Here is a 26,705-nt window from a genome sequence, read left to right on the forward strand (position 1 = left end):
TCTATTACGTTAAAGCCTTTTAGTTTACTGGCTATCATTACATTTTGTGACAGTGTATTCCAACATATCTATTTGTCAGAAAGCTAATTCTTTGTCCTCAGTCAACTACCAGTCAATGTAGTTGATTGACCCAGTTTTATTTATTTATTTAATATATATTAATGTATATTCTGCTTTCTCACCCAACTGAATTAAAAACAAAAAATAGTTAAAATATAATGATGAAAGTTTTTAAAAAACAATTATATGAACTGCTCTTTGAGAATACTCCAGTCTGTCCTCTATGGCAATGGATTCTACATTCACAGTTCCAACCATCCACAGCTTGAAAATATCACGGCAGCCATCTTAATTTTGTCATTTGCTATAAGACACTGTTTTAGGTAAAGGTTTCCCCTGACATTAAGTCCAGTCATGTTTGACTCTGGAGGTTGGTGCTCATCTCCATTTCTAAGCCGAGGAGCTGGCGTTGTCCGTAGACACCTCCAAGGTCATGTGGCTGGCATGGCTGCATGGAGCGCCGTTACCTTCCCGCCACATTTGCATGTTTTCGAACTGCTAGGTTGGCAGAAGCTGGAGCTAACAGCGGCTGCTCCTGGGGCTTAAACCTGGGACCTTTCGGTCTGCAAGTTCAGCAGCTCAGTACTTTAACACACTTCGCCACTGTTTTACCTCATCATTACATATAATGGGACTTGAACATCCATTAGTTTTGGTAACCACAGGCAGGAGTCTTGGAACTAAATCCCAGTGCATACCAGGGGTCCACTGTACTATTCGTAGATGGCATAAAAGCATTTGAAACATGTCAGTGATAGTTATAGTGGATACACATGCCATTTGCAGACTCTTTTGCACAAGCAGATAATCACTAAAAGCCCATTTTAAATAAACATGTCTTTACCTTCCAATAGAAAGAGAGCAGAGGAAAGGAAATGCAGCCTATTATGGAGGAGAATTCCACAGTCAAATACCATCAGTGCCACCTTTGCCCTGTTCTTCAATAAGATTTTGTCAAATCTCCACCTTTCTCACTACTTTTTGCTTTTTAAAAGCCATCATTGATGTCAGTGGATACTTCAAAATCCTCACTGTTGTGTGAGTGTGTAATGCTGCTAGTAATAGCAAGCTAATGTTTCCTTCCAAGAAAGTGAAATCTCACCTCCTCCTGGTGTAGTAATACTTTTCAAAAGACTTTATTGACATTACTGATTACAACGTGCGCAAGAAGAGGAAGAATCCCTTTTCTACCATCACTGATTAGAAATACAGAAATAGGGGGTGTGGGAGGTCAGTGATATGTATACCCATGATTGACAGTATTCTGGGGATCTGAGTTTTTAGTTCTATAAAGTGTATACATGGGAGGCAGATGATTCAAAGAGGACATTTGACACATGTACATTTCTATACATTACAGTATGTCTCATAGACTTTTGTAGCTTACAAAAGCATAACATCTTAGTTTCCATATTGTTGCAAGCCAGACATAAGCACTATTGAAAGCAGCCTTGTGTGTACACCTACAAGATTTTAATCATCTATATCTAAAGTGTATGTTTCATTTTTTTCAATCACATTTTATGCTGTGGCTCATTATTTTTAGAACAATGTGATTAGGAGGTTGCGTGTAGGTAGAACAATGGCCAGATTGAAATCAGTTGTAAAAACACAACTAATGTATATGGATGAGGAAAATGTAATTTACTTGGGAATTTACAGCCACAGGTTGCAAAGAATGCTGAATTTGCTAAGTACTATGTATTTGGGTTTAATTTACCTCAACCCCTCAAATTAAAATATAGTGTCTGGAAAGTGCTCCAGGTGTGATATGAAAAATCTTACTCATATGTTTTTCCTTGAAGCTTAATAAGAATCAGGAAAACTCTCTTGATTGACCATGGAATTTGCCTCTCTTTATATTAAATGATCATCATTCATTTTCTAAAGGTGTTCCACTGCCTCTTTAAAGCTTACAGTGCCGTTCATCTGTATCATAAGGGGCCAGTTTTTCACAAGCTAACAATTACCATTTTCCTTATTGTAATTGTATTTTTAAGCCACATATACTCATTCTTAAAATATGCTGATCTAGGAAAAATGACCTTACCAACTGGCTTGAATAGTTTCTTGGAGTACATAACTCAAGATGATTAGTATACAGATCGTCCAATTCATTAATGAGGCTTGAATGCAACAGCCTGAAGCTGACTTAAATTTTCTTTTAGGAGATTGCATTTGAGTGGAAAAACAGTACAAATTAATTTTCTTTGTAGACAGCACAGCTGTGTGTTCTTAGTGTTAACAAGCATATAACTAGCTTGTTATTGCTTTTTGGAACAGAATTCTTGGAGGCCTCCAGGGTTAATTTAGGCAGTGGTGCTTGCCATTGTCCACTCCCAGAGTTACTGAGTGCATTGTGAACTTCTAGTATAGCTAGGAGTGATATATCTGGTTGTCTGGCTTTCCTGACCATGACTTCTGGTAGGGGGAATTATTGCTAAACAATTTAGCGTACTAAGTGAAATTCAAATACTCATACATTGGCCAATCTCTCTATCGCTTCAATAATCTACTTCTTCATTATTTGTAATTTGTATCTTTGTTATATGTTTGTGGAAGATAAATAATAAAATTCTGTACTTTGTCCTCAGTTAATAGTGTGATTGAAAGCTCAATACAGTGTAATTAATTTAGTGCAAGATTTTCTACTTCTGGTAGTAGATTTCAGCGAGTTGATGTATTTTATGTATTACATGAAAATCAGAAGTTGCCATCTTGGTCATTAAATTTTTTTGTAAAATGTTTTTCCAAACTATACATAGACTGACTTATAAAAAGTATAAACAGATTACCAATATACAGATATAACAGAAACATGATACTTGTACAGGGAGTCTCCGAGTTACAAACATCTGACTTACAAACGACTCATAGTTAAAAACAGTGGTAAGACAACAGGAAGCGAGAGAAAACTATGCCTAAGAATGGAAATTCACTCCTGGAAGAGTTATCATGAGGAAATGGTGTCTCAACTGAAGCTTTATCAGCAATTCTTGTTTCCACAACAAGCCAAATTTTTCAAAATCCAATTATCACAGGGACAGAAAGTGCTGTGAAGTCTTCTGAGCAGGGGCATAGACAGCAAAACAAACATCACAGGGGCGTGAATCCTTCCCTATGCTATCTAAAGTATGTATGTAGGTGTGTGAGTGGGTGGGTGTGTATTTGGCTGGTGTTACACTTCAAAAATGTACCAGTGCCAACTTATATACAAATTCAACTTAAGAACATACCTACAGAATATATCTTGTTTGTAACTTGGAAACTGTATTTCTATTGCCTGGGTAGACAAAAAGACTATACTAAATTTTTTCTTAAATATGACATAAGGCATGTCAATGATAATGGCCTATGCAGTTAATACTAGATATGTAGACCACCTAGGAAAATATGGAGGATGAATATTTTTAATAGAATCCACAAAACGGTGATACTTTTATTGGCCAACCAAAATGTACAAAACATATCATGCAAAGCTTCAATGGTTCCCTCATCAGATCTCCATTTAATTGTCAATAAAGGTATCAGTTGTGAATCTGGGGTTTTGTTTTATTTTGCTGCATGGCCACCATGGTTACTGTTGAATATTTTTTGAAGGAAATAATTGAAGCCTTGTAATTATCTCCCCCCCCCCCCCACTCTCACAACAACAAAAAATCTAGCTTGTTGAAGGCTAGCAGAGGAAGGACTGACAGCCATGTGGGGTATGGAAGAAGGGAACTTAATTCCACTAGTAATTCCACTTAGTCCCTTTCTTGAGCATGGAGGTGGGAAATACCGTGTTTCCCCTAAAATAAGACCTCCCCAAAAAATAACACCTAGTAGGGGTTTGGGGGGATTGTCAAATATAAGGCCTCCCCTGAAAGTAAGACCTAGCAACTAAGAATGGGACCTTCCAGGCTGCAGCAGAGTTCCATTGGGAAGCATGTCTCCTGCAGCAGAAACAGCACTCATACGCACTGGAGTGCTTGCTTTCTGTCTTTCTGTGGCTTGGCTTGCCTCCCGCCTATCCCCCAGCCGCCAGTGCATATACATGGCTCGAAGCACCTTTCCTCCCTGCCGCTGTGCTGCCGTTTCTTCCTTCTGAGACAGGGCTCCGTCCTGGCCACACTCCCTTCGCCCTAGAGGCTTCTAATTGGCTCCTGGTGCCAGGGTGAGGGAAGGAGGAGGGCTTGAACACCCTTTCTACTCTGCTCCTTCTGCTTCTTAAAGGCAAAGGGATTCTCCTCCCATTCTTATTCCTATGCCATGAAACGTATTATTTTATACTATAATTCTATTACCATATTATCATCATATTCTGTTATTATTACTATATCCCATTATTATATTATCCTATTAATATATTTTATATCATTATATTATATTTTTCTATTATTATTATTATATCATTATATTATTATTATATTATATTTTCATATTATTATATTATTCTGTTATTCTTATTATATTCCATTTTATATTATCCTATTAATATATTTTATATCATTATATTATATTATATTATATTATATTATTCTATTATTCTATTATATTATTATATTATTGTTATATTATTAGCATATTCTGTTATTATCATTATATTCCATTTTATATTATCCTATTAATATATTGTATACCATTATATTCTATTCTATTATTCCATTATATTATCATATTATAATTATATTATCATCATATTCTGTTATTATTATTATTATATCCTATTATTATATTATCCCATTATATTTTATATCATTATATTATTATTCTATTATATTGTCATATATTATTATTATTATTATTATTATTATTATATTATTCATCATTTATGACTACATTGAAACTAGAATAGAGAGAAATCAGTGTGGAAACCTTGTGAAACCTAAACTGCAAGAGGTGCCATAGATTGTTGTACATGTAAATAATGGTAGTAACAAGAAATTCTTGATAGGATTCACAGTTTGTCTGGTTATGCTGGTTTGTGATGACAACTATTTTACAGTATATAATGTTCATTTTGTTCAACAATAAATGTGAATTCTTCTTCATGGAAAAATAAGACATCCCCTGAGAATAAGACATAGTGCATCTTTTGGAGCAAAAATTAATATAAGACCCTGTCTTATTTTCGGGGAAACATGGTAGTGCAGAGCTAGGATTGTTGTATTAACGAACAACAAATGCTGAATTCAAAATGCTAGAGTTTGTTCCGCATTTAAGCAGATAAGGAGCTACATATGTATACTCCAGTTTTATCCTGTTTGAAATCAAAGCATCTGCACAGCCAAGAAGCTGTTGTCCTTGAGAAGCTGTAATATTCTGTCTTACTCAGTGGTGCATTTGTTTACAAGCCATTCTCTCTTAACTAGTATCCCCATGCAATTTCTTGAGAAATGAAATGAAAATACAGTCAATTGGAATCATATCTGATTAGTTTAACAGCGGAAAACTTTTTTTAGAGTACTATTGTGGGAAGAGAGGTTCATTTCTGTTTTTGTCTCAAGCTGGTCATGATAGGTTTGCCTTAGGGCCGCCATAAGTCAAAAACAACTTGAAGGCACACAGCAACAACAAGAGGGCATGTGATAATTTTGATGTCCTTTGTCTTTAAGCTATATATTGAAAAGAAAACATTCTGTTGTGTGATTATTCCATTACTTTCCTACTGGTAAATTGTTCAGCCTAGGGTTGTCCATACCAAAGGAGGTAGTGTGTGTTATTTATCTTTTCTAAAGGTCACTGCTAAATTAAAGAAAAGTGACAAAGGTTTGTCTGGGAAACAATGAGTACAATTTTCAAAGACATTGGAGTTTAGGAAACACAACGTCTTAGTTGCTAATATGCTTTCCCGTATGTTAAAAGAAAGGCAGGATAAAAATAAACTTTTTATGTATACAGTGTCTGGTTTGCTTTAAAGCCTATATTTGGCATTATATAGTTTTCTTCTTTCCCTCATTGGACTAGTTTTTCCATCCATTGCCTTCAGTTTAATTATGTAATCTGCCATCTTTTAACATTTTCAAATAACGGTTACGGGGCTTTTTTGTTACTTCTCCTGGGGCAATTTCACATATTTGTATAATTTTTGTAAACTGCCCCGAGTCCCTTTGAGGAGATAGGGCGAATTATAAATAAAGTGTTATTATTTATATAAGTTATATAATTATTATTTTGAAAATACATTTCTCTCAACATCCCTTTAGTTTTTACCATATGTGTTTTATTGTTTACCTGTGCAGCACTGAATTTGTTTACCTGTGCAGCCGGGTTTGTAAGCTGCCTTGAGTCCCCTCCGGGGTAGAGAAAAGCGAGGTAGAAATAAAGTAAATAATAATTATCAAATCATGAGTCCTCATCAAATGAGTTGAATGCCTCTAGCACTAGTGTCTATTGAGTTCCAGTTCAGAATATTGTCCACAATGAGAGGATTATGAAGACTGTTCCTGGGAAAGGGGAAATGGCATTGTGGATGACCAGGGCAGGAACTCCTGCAGTACTGGAGGTGTGCTGGGTGATTGTTTTCTTTGAGTCCAGGTGGCTGCACAAAGGGCGGGCTGGCCGGCGTACGGATCCTGTTGTCCTCTGCACGGTCAGGGTTATGGGAATCCATAGATTACAATTGTGATGAATGCTTGAGTCCTAGTGTTGCACTGCTGACCAAGAAGCACTGGGGGGACTCCCAAGATCAAGAGTAGTAGGTAAAAGGTTACCTGAGCTTTGATCTGGTGGTTTGATCTCCAAAAGTTTTATAGGGGACACCAAACAACATTATACACATAAAGACAGATATCGACTGCTCCCAAACACAGGAACCGGGCTACCCACAGGGGTGAGGGTTGGTGAAGGGGTTAGTTGGAGTAAAGGGAAGTTAGACTCCGGCATGAGAAAGAAGGGAGCCCCGCTTTGAGGACTGTGGGGGCTATGGGGCCATGTGGTTATCGGAGCTGGCTACAAGAGGCAAAAAGAGAGGGAGAGAGACACAGGAGGCAAAGAAGAGATACAAAGACTCAAGAGAATAATGCACCATAGTGCACATTTATTGAAAGGTTACTTTGTGATAAAAAGGAGGAAAGGAAGTATCCAGGACGCTGGTAGCTGCTGCTGGGCTCCTCCGTTCCTGCGAACGTTGCATAATTGATCAGTGAAGCTCTAGGCTCTCGATCTCTGCAGCTCTCTCTGCCACGGTTATATTTTATTAATAAATTGACCGGGGGGGGGGGGGTCCCACTCGACCTCAGGGTCACAGGCCTATATTTTGTATCAGATATTGTCTCCACTGTAGCATAGTTGGTCTGGAGGGATCACAATGCAGGCAGAAACCGAAACTATTTCCCCTGACTGAAACAAAGGAAAATAGCAGCAGCAAAATAATTCATCTTGGGGTCCAGGGTGACTCCTTCCCTTGTGGTGCCACAGGCCCTTTTCTTAGGCCGAGAACACTGGATTTCTTAAGTCTATATATTTGAAAAACCCTTTAAGTTCTTTGAAGATATTATAGTCCAAAAGAAAGTTTTGCCTTTGTTGAATGTAGAGACCTTAGAGAGTTAAGTCCAAATACTTAATCCCAATCTTGTTTAGGGTCCTCCTGTTATGTAGCTAGTTTCTTCAAACCAAGAAAGTATCTAAAATCTACAGGAGAGATATCTTTATTGGCTAAACAAAATGCAAAAAACACATAATACAGGCGTTTGAAGCTCCACTGACTTTTTCATCAGACAATATTTTTTAAAACCTGAAGGAAGGAAGAAAAAAGTGAATTCTAAAGAAATTCTGCTTCACTCAAATCTTCTGACTCTACAGATAACTTTAAAAGAATATATGGCTTTAAAAGAATATGGCTTCCTTGTTGCCCCTCTCTTTCACCCTATAAAGGATTTTAAACACTTTGAATAATTTGTATTTCATCCTATGCAGTCTCAAAATCACTTGGCAAGGATTAGTTAATCCCTTCATACAGTTTAACCTTTCTTGTGTTCAGGCAGCTATTGTGGTTAAACAGAAGGGTGATTTGTGGAATAAATAGGTGTCATATGCTCAGGAGTGTGCTGATTGTTTAGGGACAAGCATGAATTGTTTCTTAATAATATTCAGCCAGTTTAATAGTAAAGCCTGATGTGTCTAGAACAAAAGCTGAACCACTAGTAACTTTTGATTTTTTCTCTCTGTGACTTTTTATTATCATAATCTCAAGATTTGATTTGTCATCACAGTCTCTAGACTTCTAGACCAATTTTTTTATGCTGCAGGTAAAAGATGGTTTTTAACTGGATTGAGTTAAGAATGACAAATGTGTTATAGGATATAGGCAAATCATAGCAAACCTCATTAGCTTAAACATCACAAAATATTAAATTTAAACATTCACACTTAAATTGAAATAATTTGATGCTATGAGGTATTGCTAGTGTGTCTTTTTATTTGGAATCTCAGAATGACTAAAACTAGGTTTTCAGCCTGCCAGCTGTCATAAGGATGCTCTGCTCATAAATAGCCCTCAATTTAGCACCTTCTTTGTGGTTACCAAGCTCTTTGCTATCATTGGTCTCCTAGTAACACTGATGAAAGCTGTAATTGAATTTTACTTTATATTGTGCTTGTTTGGCTATATTTCTGTATTAAGTTGATTTCATTTATTTTGAAGATGTGGCTTAGAATTACAAAGATGCAAAATACAAGCAATCATTTCCTATTCTGTATACAAGCTTTTAATTATTTTTAGTTGCTCAATAATTTATTTTGCTAATGGATCACATAGCTAATTAGTTGCACGTTATGCAAACCAAAGTGTACTAGTAACTTAAATTCTTGAGGAATTTCACTAACATAAAGCATTTTTGAGTAGAAAGGTGTTTACAATGAAAAACTTACTTACTTTTTAAAACGTGCAGACTTCTCTATTTTAAATTTTCAAAATATTTTTCCAGAGACATTAGCTGAAATGAAAGCTGTAAAGAAGCATGTTCTCATTCTTTCTTAACAGCTTAGTCTTCCATTTAAAATTGTTTTCACATGTGCTCTAACAAGCCTGTAATCCGACTGTTTGTCATCTATAGACTTTAGTATACAAACAGTTATCTACTGGAGTTAAACAATACATGTTTGTAATAGCTTTCATTAGTGTACTACTTCCTATCCTGAGTTTGTAGAATTAATCAGGATATATATTCAAATAGTTGTTGGGTTTTCTGCAAACAGTGAAAGTAGTTTACCTTTTTGTAAAAGTATCTGAAATATGCCACAATAGTAGTTCTTTGAGCAGGGTTTTGCAACTTTGTGAATTTTCCCTTCTGATTTCTGCCAGATCAAAGCTTATGCTATATGAAGCCTTTGCTTAATTCTTGTCCTCACTGGGGGGAACAAACGTAATAACAGGCAATCCGCAGGTTACAAACAAGATAGGTTATTGAATTTGTATGTAGGTCAGAACAGATACATTTGTAACTCCAGCCAAATACTTATTATATTAGCTTTGGATAGCATAGAGCAGGAGGTCTCAAACTTTTTTAGCTGCCTCCGCCTTTTTGAAGCTAAAGTTTCACATTTTGCCCCAAGAAATGTTTATATATTATATACAATACATATATATTCAGTCATAGCTAAACCTTTTGACCAACATAAACTTAATTTCAGTGAAAGACCTCAGGGGCCATCTAGTCCAACCCCCTTCTGCCATGCAAGAAAAGCACAGTCATAGCACCCCCAATTGATGGCCATTCAGCCTATACAATAATAGTAATAGTAATAGGAGCAACCCCAGGGGCCATCCAGTTCCAACCCCTTCTGCCATGCAGGAGAAGCACTGTTATAGCACCCCCAACTGATGGCCATTCAGCCTATGCAATAATAATTATAGTAATAGTAATAGGAGCAACCCCAGGGGCCATCCAGTTCCAACCCCTTCTGCCATGCAGGATTAGCACAGTCACAGAACCCTCAACAGATGGCCACCCAGCCTTAGTAGTAGTACAGTAGAGTCTCACTTATCCAACCTTCACTTATCCAATGTTCTGTATTATCCAACATAATCGGCCGTTTAGTAGTCAATGTTTTTGTACTCAATGTTTTCAATACGTTGCGATGTTTTGGTGCTAAATTCGTAAATACAGTAATTATGACATAACGTTACCGTGTATTGAACTGCTTTTTTGTTGTAAAACATGATGTTTTGGTGCTTAATTTGTAAAATCATAATGTAATTTGATGTTTAATAGGTTTTTTCTTAATCCCTCCTTATTATCCAACATTTTCACTTATCCAATGTTCTGCCAGCCCATTTATGTTGGATAAGTGAGACTCTACTGTAGTAGTAGTGGTGGTGGTGGTAATAGTAGTAGAAGCAACCCCAGGGGCCATCAGTTAGGGGTGCTATGACTGTGCTTTTCTTGCATGGCAGAAGGGGGTTGGACTGGACCCCCCATGCAGGAAATCTCAAGCACCCCTTGAGCGGTGGGAGGGAAATAGGGTTTTGGAAATAAGCAAGACAAGGGGGAAACAGTCTGGGTGGTGAGGAAGGTGAGGAAAAAAGGCTTTTGGCTGCAAGGGGGAAAGGCTTTTGGCAGTAGGGAGCCAGGTTGAAAAGACTTTTGGGGGTGAGGGGAGGAGCAGAAAGAGGAGAGAAAGCTTGAAGGGGGGAGGAAAGACACTCAGAGCCCCTCAGTATGCTTCGCGAGGCCCTGAGGGCTCTGTGGAGCACATTTTGAGAACCACTGGCATAGAGAAAGGTTAATACTCCTGTGGTGTTTGTTTTGCTGTCTGTGCCTCTCTTTAGAAGAGTTCACAGCACTTTCTGTCCCTGTGAGAATTGAATTTTGAAAAATTTGGCTTGTTGTGGAAACAAGGATTGGTGATAAAGCTTCAGCTGAGACACCTTTTCCCCATGATAACTCTTCCAGGAGTGAATTTCCCTTCCAAGGGGAAGGTTTCTCTCGCCTCCTGTTATCTCACCCCCATTCTTAACTAAGTTGAATGTGTGTAACTTGGGGACTGCCTGTATGTTAACTGCATTCCACTTTTGTAGCAAAAGGTCTCTTTATTATAAAGCACTATATGCATGTATTGTACAATATAAATAATTAGCTAATATTTTATTATGTTTATCTTTATGTTAAGGTTACATGGAAGTGAAAACTGGCTATTTCTATTTATAGTTGACACTAATATTTCAAAGTTAGGTATTATGAGTGAAATATTAATCTCGTATATTGAGAGTTCTAGGTGTATGTATACATGAAAACATGGCATGTCCTGAGATGGGGTATATTTTGAGGCCTGTGGATTCCCAATTAAATTTTATGGGTGGTTCTTTCATAAAAGGCAAGAGGAAATACTTGACACAGCAAATAGTTATTTATGGAATTAGCACCAAAATTGTGATGGCTATTGGTTTCAGTGGATTATTAGTGTTTGATGAATTCATGGACATTGGACAAGTTCCAATGTTTCCACCCACACAATGGAGAGCATTTTTACTCAGTGACAACGAAGTAGAACATTTTGAATACTCTGAAATACAAGTGTTAGAGTCAAAATAAGAGCTGCATACTACTACGGTATCATGTTTTGTTTTTGTTTATGAAGAACAATGAAGAACTAGACGGACAATAATTTGACCCAGAAAGGCAGTTCACATCTCAAAATAGAAATGGGGAAAGGTAGATTAGGATTTACTGTTTCAGCCTTCATTCTATCACTCTAGAAAAGGTTTTGAGTTAGCTAACTATAGCAACTGTCTGATACACCAAACCTAACTGTCTTATTCACCAAAGTTTTCAAAATATAGGTCTATCAAAGTTGAACAGAGTTGCGTGAATCTGCATAAGGCTATGGCTCTTGTAGTCCATAAGTGAGATCATTGTTGTGATTCAACACCACCCCTGGTCTTCTGAATAGTCTGCACTTGCTTTGAGCAGAAATCCAGCTGCCCTCTGTTTACTCCAGGTAGAAGTCAATTCTCCCCTCAGTGACAGACACAACTCCAAAGGCATGTACTTACAAACCTCCATCATTCCTCCAGCCCTCTCAACTCCATGATTTCCTTCTAACTGAAGGCATGTGCAAACTTCTTTTAAATAAACTTTGCCAAGAAAACCTTGTGAAAGGTTCGCCTTAGAGTTGCTGCAAGCCAGTAGAAGAGTGTGAATGGCAGAAAAAAGATTTAAGTTTCTAGAAGGTTATGGATTTCTGAATGGGGGTAGGGATCAGCTTGCATTATAGGACAACCTAACTGGTGAAATTAAGGCAATTTAAGAGGAAACCAAGAGTGGATTTAAGTTTAAAGTAAGAAGCAGCTGTATTTCCTGATCTGCCAGTGTTTGCACACCCTTGCTAGTGGTTAATAACAATTACAACCAATAATAAAATAGAACTAATTTTCAAAATAGTATATTAGCATAGGTTTGCATCATATCTATGTCTTATTGTTTAGGTAACATGATTTGATTATCATTCAGTTTGCTACTCGCCCTTTTAGAATATTATCTCATGTTACTGCACAAGACCTTAGGGCAAGCAAATATTAGCCGTTTTCAAGTGCACAGACTTTTTGAAAGGCAGGTTTGGAGTAGCTTTTTGAAAGAAAGTTTTAGATGAATTGAAGCACAGAATAGAAGAAGGCTTAGTTAGCCAGTTGCAACAGTGGGAATGCCGTCATTTACATAACTAGTTTGCCAGTCATTTTGTACATGCTTAAATACAGAACCCTTGTATAACAGGTTTCCATATCCAGTTCCTTTTATTATCATCAGTGATATCCTGCCAGTTGTAAAATTTATCGATGTGTCAGGTGAAGTTGTAACTTTCCCACCCTTCCTGTAAGCCAATACCAAAAGTATAGAAAATTTTTTAGGTGTAAGAGACAAGTAATTTTGAAACCAATTGCTGTAGCTGCTAAACTCTTATCTGCTTGACCCATCACCACCCCCACTGTGTGATAGCTTATACAGGAAACCTCTACTTCAGCTGAGTCTCAAGACAACAGTGAGTTGTACAAATTCAGATAGTTTCCTAGACATCATGCTGGTTTTTTTTAAGTAAGAATAAAAAGATTAATCAGGGTTTAGCGTACAATTAGTTCTGTAGGGAGACATATACTTAAATATGCTCCTCACCTATCTGTAATCTTAAAAACCCTTTGTTATGTCTTCATTCATACATATGGCTCAAGCTGTTTCGCTCCTTGAATTAAAAGAAAATATAGTATTGCACCCCATCATCTTTCAGCATGCATGTTCCAATGACAGTTGAGTTTTATTTCAACACTTAGTGATAAAACATCATACTGCATTGCACTTTATTTATTTACTTAATTTATATTGCACCTTTCTCCTGGTACCCTTGAGGGTAACTGGCTGGCTTCATGCCTTCATTTGTCTTCATCTCTACCACTGAAATGACTGACTTCTTGTGACTACTGATACAGCAGATTCTACATGTGTGCATAAATAATTTATGTGTATCCTGAACTTGAAAGGATTTTTTTCAGAAGCATAAGGTAATGCAGCAAATGATGCTTTGCATTTCAACTAATTGAAACATAGGTGCTTTCAAAGGAGAAAATTTGTTTGAGAGCAGTAATAAAGATTGTTCAATAAAGGGTTATTTTATTACAATGGCACAAAAAAATTTAAAGAATATTTTTATTAGACAAAACAGTATTATAGAAAAAACAAAGAATTTTTTTACAGGTTATATAAAAACACAAAAGTGCCAGGAAAAAAAAGGGATTGGGGATGGGGAGTGGTACGGGTAGGAATAGAAATAGAAATATTCATCTTATAAAAAGATAGAAGAAGAAAAAAGACAAGAGACAAAATGTTTACTTCCAATCTCTTTCATCCTGGTAGTGAGTCTTTATTTATTTTCAGTCCTTCTTCATTAGTTCCACTCCCACTATGAAATAATTTTTTGTATTCTTTTTAGATTTAAATTAACATTTTCATTTCTTGTTTCAAATAATCTTTAAATAAAATCCAGTCTGTTGGGTTTTTTTTTTGGTTGCCTTGGTAGTTCTTAAGGTTTTGGGTTAGATTGTCCATACTCAGTGTCTGCAGTCTTTAGCCTTCCATTTTTTTCACATAAGTTATTTTTGCTGCAGTAGCAAAACAATTAAGTAAGATGTTGTCATTCTTATCCAGTTTCATGTCTTTAATTCCCAATCGAAAATATTCTGGTTTCACCTGAAAGCTTATCTTCAATATTTTCTGAGTTGTTTTGTATATATTCCTCCAATATTTATTTGCAATTCTACAGGACCACCATATATGATAGAAGGTACCCACCTGCGTTTCTCATTTCCAGTATTTTTCCTGGATATTTTTGTAACACTTTGCCACCTTTTGATCTGTTAGATACCACTGATACATCATTTTGTACCAATTTTCTTTCAAATCATATAAATATGTATATTTTAATTTATTGGTCCAAATTTTGCCCATTCCTCCATGTTTATAGACTGTCCAATATTAGGTGCCCATTTGATTTGTTCCATCTCAGTTGACCATTTTAAAAGGATTTTATATATTTTGGTGATTGCTTTCTTTTCTATTAATAATAATTTATCCCAAATCAAGTCCTTTTCTGCAAAAATTCTTTATTTTTATTGTAGTATATTCTTATAGATTTTATGATTTTTTTTCTTTTTTAAGACATAATTTCCATTATGTTTTTTTCAAAATTTCTTTGTATGTTGGCCAGTTTTCCCATCCTGGCTCTCTTCTTTGCAAGGTTTCTAAAGTTGAAATCCATTGTGGTGTTTTCTGATGTAATCTATTTTTATATTTTCCCCAATTTTTTATTAATGCAGACCTTATGACGTGATTACCAAAATTCTTTTTCAATTTTCTTTTTATCATACCACATGTATGAGTCCCATCAACTTTTTAAGTCAAACCCTTCCAAAGTAAGAATCTTAATATTATTTGAGTTGGACCACTCCTTGATCCAAAGTAACCCACACGCTTTGTAGTATAAACTCAGATCAGGGAGTCCAAAACCCCCTCTTTTTTCCATCTGTTAAATTGAAAAAAATTATTCTGGGCTTTTTTATAGCCAAATAAATTTTATTAAATCTTTATTCCAATTTTTAAATATTTTACTGTTTCTTAGGATAGGAATAGTTTGAAATAGAAATAACATTTTTGGTAGAATGATCGTTTTAATTGCCAAGATTCTTCTAAGTTGGGAGAGATTTAAGTGTTTCCACTTCTTGAGATCTTTCTTATTTCTTTCCATTTTTCTTCATCATTATTTTTTAATAATTGGGCATTGTTAGCTGTAATAATTACTCATAAATATTAAAATTTTTGTTATTGAATTCTTGTAGCTTTTTCTAATTTTTTCTGTCTTTTCTTTGTAATATTTTTTGTCAAAATCATTGTCTTCCTATTTATTTTAAATCCCAATAGGTTTCCAAATTCTTCTATTTTATTCATCTATTTTTGTATGTTTTCAATTTGAACTTCTATAATGCAAATTAAATCATCAGCACAAGCTTGTAATATGTAGGATTATTTTCTTATCTTAGTTCCTGTCAGTTCCTTATCTCTTATATTGTTCAATAAGATTTCCAGGGACATTATGAATGATAGTGGAGAAAGAGGGCATCCTTATCTCATGCCTTTGTTAATCCTTATGCTTTGGCCTCCTGATTATTAATTATAATAATTATAATTGTATTAATAATAGTATTTTTACTCCTTTCAGATGTTCCTCCTGCAGAACAAGAAAAGCTCTTCATTCAGAAGTTGCGGCAATGCTGCGTACTTTTCGACTTTGTTTCTGATCCACTAAGTGACCTGAAGTGGAAAGAAGTAAAACGGGCAGCTTTAAGTGAAATGGTAGAGTACATCACACATAATCGAAATGTGATTACAGAGCCAATTTACCCAGAAGTAGTACATATGGTAAGTTTTAAAAATGAAAATATGCTTATTTTTTCAGTCAATTCTTCCCAATGGAAGTTGAGTTCTACATTTTTTTTCTGAAAAGTTTGTTTTGCATTTCTGTCTTCTGTATTACAGAACAGTTTTTTTCACTAAAATGTAATATAACATATAATGATAACAGGGCCGAAAGAAATTGTATAAACGCATCCATAAAATTATCATAAAGAAGCTTGGACCCTCAGTAGAGAAAACACTCCCATGTACTGTCACCGACTGATCATACTGGATCCAATAATATTTCTAAACTGCAAATATATTCTCTTTGCAAGAAATCCATCATGTTTAACTCAGGAAGTAGACCTATTACCAGATGAAACTATTTTTAGTCAACACCACCTTGTTTTGAGTAGATCAGTTTTCATGTTATACAGCCATATCTAGTCCGTCATTAAATTGTTTTCCACTTCTGCCTAGAATGTGAAAGAAAGAGATCTAGATAGCAATACTCCATTCCAAATCTTACTTATTTCTTACACTCCTATAAAGTTGGATCTGGTTCCTGTTGACAGATAAGTACTGAGAGAGAACAGCCTACAATACTCAATGAATTTATTTCTCCATTGAGAGTTAAATTAAGGACTCTGAACACATAGTTTTGGGTTACAGTCACATTGCACCTATTTCTTTGATCAATTTTGTATTCTTAAAATTGTGACTATTTTAGTAGCTATAACAGTGAATGGAATGCTAATACAGTGAGCCCTTGATATCGGCTGGGGCTAGATTCCAGAACCCAACACGAATACCAAAATCTCATTATATACAATGTAGTAAAATTGTGTCCCTTATATAGAATGACAAAATCAAGGATTGCTTTATAATTTTTGGGGGATGGAAGGAATATTTTCAAGCGACAGATGATTGAGTCTGTAGGTGCAGAATTTGTGAATATGACGGGATGATTGTATAGAAAGGAATTTGAAAGAGAAAATAACAAGGGGTTTGATAGTTTCTTGAGAACTTTTGGTCTGACTGTTCTTTCCTCCTTGTTTATTTTAATATGTCTTATCGAGAACAAAGCTCTCTTTTTCTTTCCTTATTAACACATTGAAGCATGTTTATTATAAAGTAAACTATAAGTTTTGGGGTAAACAGTAAACAAACTTGGAGAAAGATATTCTTAAAAGCAAATCGTATCCAATATTAGAATAAAAATATCTGTGTATTTTCATTTGCTTTTGTAGTTTCCTAAATTTGTTCAGAAATACTGTAATGTAGGGGTTTACGTGTGCCAACACTTAGGACAAAATGATTTTAGTTCGCAGTTAACATGTTCCGCACACTACCACCATCATCCAACCCAACGGGAGCAGAGTTTGACCCAGAGGAGGATGAACCAACCTTAGAAGCTGCCTGGCCCCACTTACAGGTATCACGGAAAAAAATTATGTACTTCCATCTAAATAAACAGGGACCAAATTTGCCCAATTGGCCTCCTGTTTCAGTACAGGAAATTGCAGACCTGATAGCTACAGGGACCAAACAATGACTAAAGGAAAGAGCCATCTGTTAGATATTTAAACTGCAGATGAGTGTATGCCACACTAGTCTTGCAGCACACTAACCTGCAGTTTAAATATCGCATAGGTGGGTTTTCCCTTCAAGTCTGTATTTTATGGCTCTAAATTTATCTTAATTTTTGTGATAGTAAAAAATATTTGACAAATGTATATTCAAGGTTGTTGCTTTTTTTAGTCATAATAGAGTCACAGCTTTGATATGTAATTTCTTTAAATATGGATAAGGCGTATGGTATTTACCCATGTGTAAATACATACATAAAGAGAGTCCATATAATATTGCACTTATTTCATTAGTTGTATAGTGTGAGATTATGAGTAAATCACTTTAGGCCTATGTTCTGCAAATGGAGTGTCAGAGAACATGCCACCCATTTGCTCCCCCCAATATTGATGTAATGTCAGGTGTCTCTAAATCAGGAGCTCAATTTGCTCAAATTATCTTCCACTGTGCGCACACATACTGACTTTCCCATTTAAATCTTAGGCAAACTGAAGTATTTTGGTACTAGCTAACAAATACAAGCAAGATCCTCGGAAGTTGTAATATATTGGCATTACATCAGTATTGTGGGAAGCAACATATCTTGGAAATCAAACTCTGTTTAAAATGGGGTAAAAGATCTAGTTTGCGTTCCATACTGTAGTTCTGATCAATATGGATGCAGTAAAAATAGATAAGTGAAATTCCCTGTTAATGCTGTATGTATTATGTTCCTGATATTTCAACTGAACCATAATTTTCAACATCTTGAAATTCTGGTGTTGCTATGTTTGAAATTCCTTTGTATATTGTGTTAGGAGCATCACCTGCTTAAGCTCCATTGAAAATTCTGGGAACTTCAAAAATTCCTATAATTCCGAGGAACTTGAGCAGGCAATATTCTGGGTGATTTCTGTTTACAAAAATATATAAATGGGCAGCATTTTTGGTGTTATAGTGGACAAGTCAGACATTGCATGTTATTAGTAAGCATTGACAGGAATAGTAGTGTAGGATAACAAAGGCTCCTTCTTCCCCCTTTTCCCCTGAACATAGAATTAGCTTGCTCCCCCTTCTTTCTGTTTCAGTTCATCTTGCTGCTCCATGGTTATTCTTTCAATAAGATTAATGCAGGAGAAACACAACAAAAGGCTAGAGGGACTTTTGTAGACCACTTGTCAGTTTAAAAAAATGCCATATTTCTTCAATTCTAAAACACACACTAATTCCAGTACCACCAAGAGAAAGAGAAAAAACTGTATTTATATATAAATAGCACTTGCAATTTTAGAATGCACTCCATTTTTAGAGATGTTTATATATGGGAAAAGTATGCCTTAGAATTGAAGGAATGTGGAATGATAATTAATTAATGCTATCCATCAGTGCTACTTAAGTGGCATGTGGAACAGTCTTCATCTGTGAACCATGTGGTTGGTCTTCATTGGGTTTCCAGGAAAGGAAGAAACAGTTGTAGCTGATGTGCACAAATGTGGAGTTTGTTTCAAAAAGGTACCACATCTAAAATATATATTTAAAAAATGAGTTATAGGTGGTAGCACATTGTTGGCTAGAAGTAGAATATTATGCACAGATAAAAATGTATCAAATCCCTTTGGTGCAGTGATTGTAAGATTGCATATCCTCAGTATGTTTTTTTGTTCCTATAACATTTGTTCATATGGATCTGGTACCTTTTTGGAAGTAGCTCCACAAATATAGTACCAATCTGGAACACATTATAAAAAGAAACATCTAATTCATCACATCAGATAGCATGAAGATTATTGCTGTATAAATATCCTCATGTGATTTTACTTTTATTTTGATGGGTGTATAAAATTGAGTACTTTTTAATACTTTTTCAGCATTCAGATTGCATATGTATTGTAAGACTAATTTTTATTTTTTGTGGATCTTTTTCAGCTTGTATATGAATTTTTCTTAAGGTTTTTAGAATCTCCAGATTTCCAACCTAATATAGCTAAGAAATATATTGATCAGAAGTTTGTATTGCAGGTGAGGTTAAAAAATGAATATATCTTCAAAGTTTATATCCAGATTAATCTGAAATGGATTAAAACCAGTAAATGTGCATCTCTTGCAGCTTTTAGAGCTCTTTGACAGTGAAGATCCTCGGGAAAGAGATTTTCTTAAGACTACTCTGCACAGAATATATGGGAAATTCTTAGGCCTAAGAGCTTACATCAGGAAGCAAATTAACAATATATTTTATAGGTATGTCTTTATTCTGTCCTGATGTGTATGAATTATGTAAAGTGTTTTACAGTGCTGCACCTTCTGTGGTATGAACTAAAATTTTGTTGGCAGTTTTGTGAAGGCTGCAAATAAGGTATATTATTACTTTTGCATCTTTTTAAATTCTGTGTTAGAATAGTTTTTTTATAATATTATTGCATCCTCTGGTGGTGGAAAGATGCAACATAAATTCCATTTAATTGATTAATTAATCAATATGCTTTACGTTTCCAAAGTCACTGATTAAAGCTGGTCCTGTGGGTTATGCCGTTTAGTTTTGGCATTTTATTTGTGTGGAGCACAGAATGCATCCTATTCTATAGCTCTTGTACTTCCCAGCTGTTTTCCGGACTAATTCTTTGTTTGGTTTTCACGTGGAGAGGCTGTTGTCAACATAATTTTTAAAGGCTTTTTCAGTCACTTCTGATGCTGTTACCTTCTATAGATATTGTGCATGTTGACCAGATTTTTACACTGTCAGATTGTTGATGTAATGGCCTGATATGCTGTACTAGTGAAGAGAAATAGCAAATATTTCTTTGCACGAGAGGAAAAGTTGTAGCAATAGGTGATCCTGGACATCCCCTACATGTGAGTTCATGCACATACACAAAACTGCTAAAACAGGAAGAAGCTGCCTAATATATGTCACCTGAAAGCTTGTCACTTGCTTTATAACCACATTCCCCCTCCCCCTTTAACCTGCATTACGAGGTCCTCAGAGCCAATCTTGGAAAAACCTCGAAGGCACACATGACTTCAAAATCATCTCTCCCATAGTAATTTAGCTCTGAGGATCCCTCAAAACCAGATATCGAAGAAATAGGCCGACCTGTGCTTAAGAAACACAATATGATGATCTGCCAAGGTTGAATAAGATTTTGACAGTTTCTCATTTATTCTGTAGCTTTGGGTTTTTAAATAAGATCTAATGACTAACAATACTAAAAACAATACAATGTACAATTTAAAACTTAAGATATATACAAACTAAAACACAATTAAACATAGGAATATTAAAAATAAATACAGTAGTTTAAACCATTAAATCATTTAAAACCTATTAAAATACATAAAACACTACTCAGCATCCCCTAACTTGGTCTTAAAAACTTTGTTCTTTAAAAACCTGCCTACCACCCGAAAGACAGGAATTCCAGAGGCAGAGCTTTGTCAGTCACTATGCAAAGGGTTCTTGTACAACCTTTAGGACTAATTGAGGGAAAGAGATGGTATCATAAGCTTTCATAGACTAAGGCAGCACGTGCATGCCACAAACAGCAATGCTGATCTGGAGTGCTGTACTCCAGATCAACAGTGCCCTGGACCCACATGGCTAGCTGCTGAGCTGGCTCAGGGGCTGGTGGATGTCCACAGTTCATGCCCCTGAACTGGCCTGGCAACCGGATGACGTCCATGCAGCCCAGAGGGATCAGGAGTGGTTTAGAGCTATTGGACCACCATCTTTACCTTGCCCCTGTTGTTTTGGACTTCGGTCATGAAAATGGTGGTGTGAACTGCTCAGCACCGGCAATAACAACAGCCAGAGAAATGAAGCAGTATGAGAAAGGGGAGGGAGCAAAGGAGGAATTGGTTCAAAGAAAACTGTTAACCCCTGACTCTGGGGAATGCAGGATGGGGGTGTAAACAGTTGCAGCCAGATACACTGGCCCAAAACACAGGCAAGCTCTAGAGGTTCAGGAAAGCTCTGGAGCATCCTTCACTTTTTCTTAACATGGATGAAGGCCACATTACAGCAAAGAGACCCCCATGCCTTGTGTGGAAGCCACAGAATCTATTCACCCATGGGCCGGCTCGATTGGCCCATGTAGATGAGCTCTACATCTGCTTCATCAAATGCATTGAGTGAAGTGCCTAGAAACAGAAATTTATACCTATGAATGAGCACATACATTCTATTTATATGTAGGTTTAAATGTCTGTTCCTAGGCACTTCATTCCACACATCTGATAAAATAGACAAAAGCTTATGCTCCCAACTTATTTCCCTCAGTTAAGTCTCAAAGTTGCTATAAGGTCACTTTGCTGACCATGGAATAAGTAAGGAAAGTAGAGACAAAGTAGTGAAAAAGACAACTTTATTCTTAAAAATAATATTTTTACCTAAAAATATTAAATGACTTTGAAGAAAAGAAAGATGATACATAAATGACAAAAAATTGTAACGAGATAAGTTGCATTTTGAATGTGTATACATTACATCAAGTTGGATTTAACTTGTTTCTTCTCTGCATTTCTTCTGTTGTGTGTGACCAGTCCTTGCCTTTTATAATTAAGGCTGATCTTTCTGTTTTTCACTAAGTGGGTCCTAGATTCCCAAATAAAATGCCAAGGATTGCAGCTTAAATTCTTCAGTAAATTTCTGATTTTAATACCATTGTGATCAGAGAAGTTTAAAATGCATCTCATCTTTCAGTGATAGAATTCTTGTCTTTCTGTGAGTCTGAGATTACAATTTCTAATACTACTTGTAGTTTCCTGCCATCTTTTCACTGCAGAGGAAGGAATATGCAATGGAAACTTGCAATATTTTAACTTACGTTAATATAAGTATGGCAGTAATCAGATATGATACCATGACAAATGTATTCTCCATTTTCTTAAGTACAGTACTCTTGTGTTTTAGAAAATCAAAAATTTAAATGAGTAACTTTTCTCATTAGTCATAATGAATTTACTTTCTCAGGTTTATTTATGAAACAGAACATCACAATGGCATAGCAGAATTACTGGAAATATTGGGAAGGTAAGCTACACTTTCTCCACACCTGGTTTAGATGAGATAAAAAACTGTATACTTAATATATAAACCATCTATATTTTTGTTTTTTCTTTATTCTTTAGTAGACATTTTTGCTTGGTTATTTCAAAAGAAGAGTTTAAAAAGAAAATGAAATTAAAAAATATATTTTGCAAAAACAGAATAAGATAAATTTTCTTCTTAAAAAAAGAGATATGTTACTGCTTTCTGAATTTTGTATCTTTTTCCCAACAGCATAATTAATGGATTTGCCTTACCATTAAAAGAAGAGCACAAAATTTTCCTTCTCAAGGTGTTATTACCTTTGCACAAAGTGAAATCACTCAGTGTCTACCATCCACAGGTAAAGGATACAATCCTTTAATTATTTTTAGAATGTTAATTGATATATTACAAAACTGTTATCTTGAAGCAGAGGCTAGATGGTCATCTGTCAGGAGTGGTTTGATTGTGTGTTCCTGCATGACAGTGGGTTGGACTGGATGGCCCTTGTGGTCTCTTCCAACTCAATTACTATAATTCTGTGATTCAACATTTATTGAAAAATGTAAATTAACCCAGATGGTTCAGAATTTTCATCCTTATTTTCAAGATGCCTTATCTATCATGTTTTTACCATGTTTTTACCTTTATTGTTTATTATATTTATATGTTTTTATTATTATTATTATTATTATTATTATTATTATTATTTTAGAATGTTAATTTACTTTTTGTTTGTTTTTTCTGGTGTTACTGTATGTTGTTTGCTGTTTTATCTGGGCTTGGCCCCATGTAAGCCACCCGAGTCCCTTCGGGGAGTTGGAGGCAGGGTATAAAAATAAAGTATTATTATTATTATTATTATTATTATTATTATTATTATCAGTGGATATAACTTTTTCAGAATGAAAAATTAATGCTGATTCTAACTGATTTCTTTGTGCTTCAGTATGTTTTAAATATAATTCAAAACTACTGGGAAAGCTTCGTTGCATTTTAAAGCTCAAACTTTGTTTTCATGCATAGCTTAGTAAATTTCATTAGTGCTTCTGTAAGATCTCTGTAGAAGCCTTGCAGAAGCTTCCAATTGTACTATAGAACTCTCTTGTTATGGAACATTAGGGCAGCCCTCGGTAGCGCTGTAGGCTAAACCCTTATGCCTGCACGACTGCTGACTTAAAGGTTGGGTTGGTGACCTGGAGGTTGCCAGTTCGAATCCAACCTGGGGAGAGCGCAAATGAGCGCCCTCTGTCAGCTCCAGCTCCATGCGGGGACATGAGAAAAGCCGCCCACAAGGATGGTAAAACGTCAAAACATCCGGTGTCCCCTGGACAACGTCCTTGCAGACGACCAATTCTCTCACACCAGAGCTACAGTTTCTCAAGTCGCTCCTGACACAGAAATAAAAGGGCAAACTTAGGCAAGAAAACAGCCTTCAATAGCTTCAATTAGCCAATTCCCTCCCAAGTGTATTAGACTACAGTTGTCATCACCCACAATCAAGAGTGTAGGGGTAATCGTATTTGTAGTCCAACACATCTGCCGATTTGAATAGCTTGCCCTAGATAATGGAAAATATTATCTTGTGGAGTTCACTAGTGTTTGTCCCATTTATCTGTTAGGTGGAAGTTACAGTTTTTAGTGAAAATGTCACTAAATTTGCTTATAGGCTACTAAAAATGGCTGCTTCCACTTTCAAGTTCCTGATGTAGATAATCCACCAAGGCAACCAATACTATTTTGTCCCATAGCCAGGTCTGAAACCAGATTCAAATGGATCTAAATAATCTGCTTCCTTCAGAAACCCCTGGAGTTATGTGGCTACCAACTATTCCAGTACTTTGCCCAACAATTGAAAATGGGAAACTGGCTAGTAGTTGTCCAATACAGTGGGATCCAGAGAAGACTTTTCAATAATGACCTTATAACCATCTCTTTTAGATATGATGGAATTTTGCCTTGTTTTAGGATGGCATTGACCACTCCCTCTTAGCTATTTCCCCTCTGACTCTTTTAATAAGACTGAAAGTGCAAGCTCATAATATAATGCATATCCCTAAGAATCCATTAGAAATATTTTGTTTTTAATAAAGGGTTTTTAAAGTTCTCATAAGCTTCAATTACATAAAGAGGCCAGCATAAAATGTTTTAAATAGTCATGTGTATACTTTTCAGTTATATATTAGAATACTGTTTTGTAAATTCTTGGATATTTTCTCCTTACTCATTAAACCAACAGGCATATTATTTTTCCATTTACCAGGCAGCAGAGCGATGTGTGTTCTCTCTTATATAGACACTGAGAGCCATCTGGAAAAGCTCAGCTCTTATTTGAGCAACTTTGTCATTTATTGTTGTTGCGATGGGAACTATACAGCTGCCTCTCCTTGATGAATCCAAGTTCAAATAAATGCCACAATAGATATAGCCTTTCTGGTTCCAGTTTATTTTTTATCACCTGCCTTTCATCACTCTGTTTCATTTATCCTTTCCAGTAAACATTCATAGGAAGACAAGGAAGAACAATAATTCATGCCTCAATAGCTGGGGCTGGACACCATTCGGGAAAACACAAATCTTTTATTTGCCCTGTTTATTTCTTTAGAATATTGGGGGTTTTTTTCTTTCATTTTTTGACTTGTCCATCACTTCCAATAAGGTGTGCTGTGACTGCAATCTTTGAATGAGTTTCACTTCAGTTTCTTGATCTTCTGAAGAGTCCCCACACTTATTAACATGTTTGTGGTGGCTTATATTCAACTATATTGAAATTGAAACCGCCTTGTTTCCTACATAGTAATATTGTGTTTCTTTCTGATGTAATGGAATGCAAAAAATCAGTATTTCAGCAAGAGATATAGCAGCTTATATTTGAGATTGAATATGGTCCATGGACATCTGCCAGTTGGCACCACATCAACCTGTGTTTTCCTGTAGGCTACTGTCAGCAGTTTTATAGCAGTCTGATATTAAAATTCCAACCTTCCCCAGTGCTTGTGGGAACTTACTGTCATCACACATATATTTTACCTGATATTAATGATAGGAACTGGTCACTAAAAATACAGCTTTCTTCTTACCTGATAGTAAAATCTGTAGGAGAATGGTTATATGTGGTTATAGGAAAATATGTACCAACAAATACTGTTTTGTGACAGGGCATTAGAGCCAACTAAATGTAAACACCCCCTCCCTTTATGGATGACTCAGAAAATCTCAATTGGTATCAACAGAGGCAACAATGGATTTTCAGTGTAGTCAGCACATTAAACCCTACTGTATGTATTGACAACCTGCATGCCAGCACAAGCAGTATTGGAGTGAAAGGCATAGGCCAAATAGTCATTTTTAAATGTTGACTATCTCATAGAATACAGAGAAAGGGGTTTTGTGAGTCTCGCATTATGGTCTCTTATTTAAACTGGCACAAATATCAGACTTGCTTTGTTGAAGTATTTAACTTACTTCTACAATGACAATAATTTCTTACAGGAAAGAATAGAATCAACATTCAATGAAAAAGAAAAAAATTAACAATTAAGAGTTTGTTGTGACTTACTGTTCTCTTTTATGAGTCAGTTTAAATTGATGCACTGCAGACTGGGCGCACTTCTGCTTTCCAGTAATGTGAAACCTAACCTTACCACAGAGTATATACACATGCTGCTATGAATAAAAAGTGTAATAAAGTAGTTGCTCTCATAGCCATAAGCAGCAAAAGCAGCAGTTCATAACCAATCACTGAAAATTTCCTAAGGTTAGCTGTCATCTACTATGTTATTTGGTCTTAAACCAAGGCAAAAAATGCACAAATTTACAATGGGACAAAAAGTATCCAAAAGTAGTTTAGTATTGTCAAAGAGGATAAGTCAATAGCAGAATTGAATTGTTGAAGGTGAAAGAGGAATATTAAATCTTAAAATGAAATATTTCCATAAAACAGGCTGCTTCATCATCATGGTTTCAAGCCTGTAATTCCAGATGTTTTGTCATTAGAATGTTGCCAGTCATTGTATTTTTGATGATGTTCTGCCTCACCAGTATCTTTTAGCAATCACGGCATTTTATGACTTGAGCAGGCACATCATTTGGTTGTTTTGAGTCCTTTATCTCTTCTTTTTTTACCTGAATAAATTTTTATATTTATTGAAACTTTGGGTCTACATCACATTTCTGATATTTTTGCTATTTTA

The 26,705-nt window shown here is 35.7% G+C and overlaps 1 protein-coding gene across 5 annotated transcripts in view; it reads left to right on the forward strand.

Annotated features, from left to right (window-relative positions):
* Positions 1 to 26,705, forward strand: part of ppp2r5c (protein phosphatase 2 regulatory subunit B'gamma) — a 100,294-nt gene that overhangs the window by 51,954 nt on the left and 21,635 nt on the right. For 4 of the 5 annotated variants that reach the window (XM_008115761.3, XM_008115763.3, XM_008115764.3 and 1 more), the window contains 6 exons: positions 15,745 to 15,944; positions 17,245 to 17,355; positions 19,416 to 19,508; positions 19,597 to 19,727; positions 22,456 to 22,515; positions 22,765 to 22,873. In XM_008115761.3, the coding sequence (XP_008113968.1) occupies positions 15,745 to 15,944; positions 17,245 to 17,355; positions 19,416 to 19,508; positions 19,597 to 19,727; positions 22,456 to 22,515; positions 22,765 to 22,873 (704 nt within the window). The remainder of the gene's footprint in view (positions 1 to 15,744; positions 15,945 to 17,244; positions 17,356 to 19,415; positions 19,509 to 19,596; positions 19,728 to 22,455; positions 22,516 to 22,764; positions 22,874 to 26,705) is intronic. The other variant, XM_008115762.3, reaches the window with a different exon arrangement.

This window comes from Anolis carolinensis, chromosome 1, assembly GCF_035594765.1.
Source record: "Anolis carolinensis isolate JA03-04 chromosome 1, rAnoCar3.1.pri, whole genome shotgun sequence".
Lineage (NCBI taxonomy): Eukaryota > Metazoa > Chordata > Lepidosauria > Squamata > Dactyloidae > Anolis > Anolis carolinensis.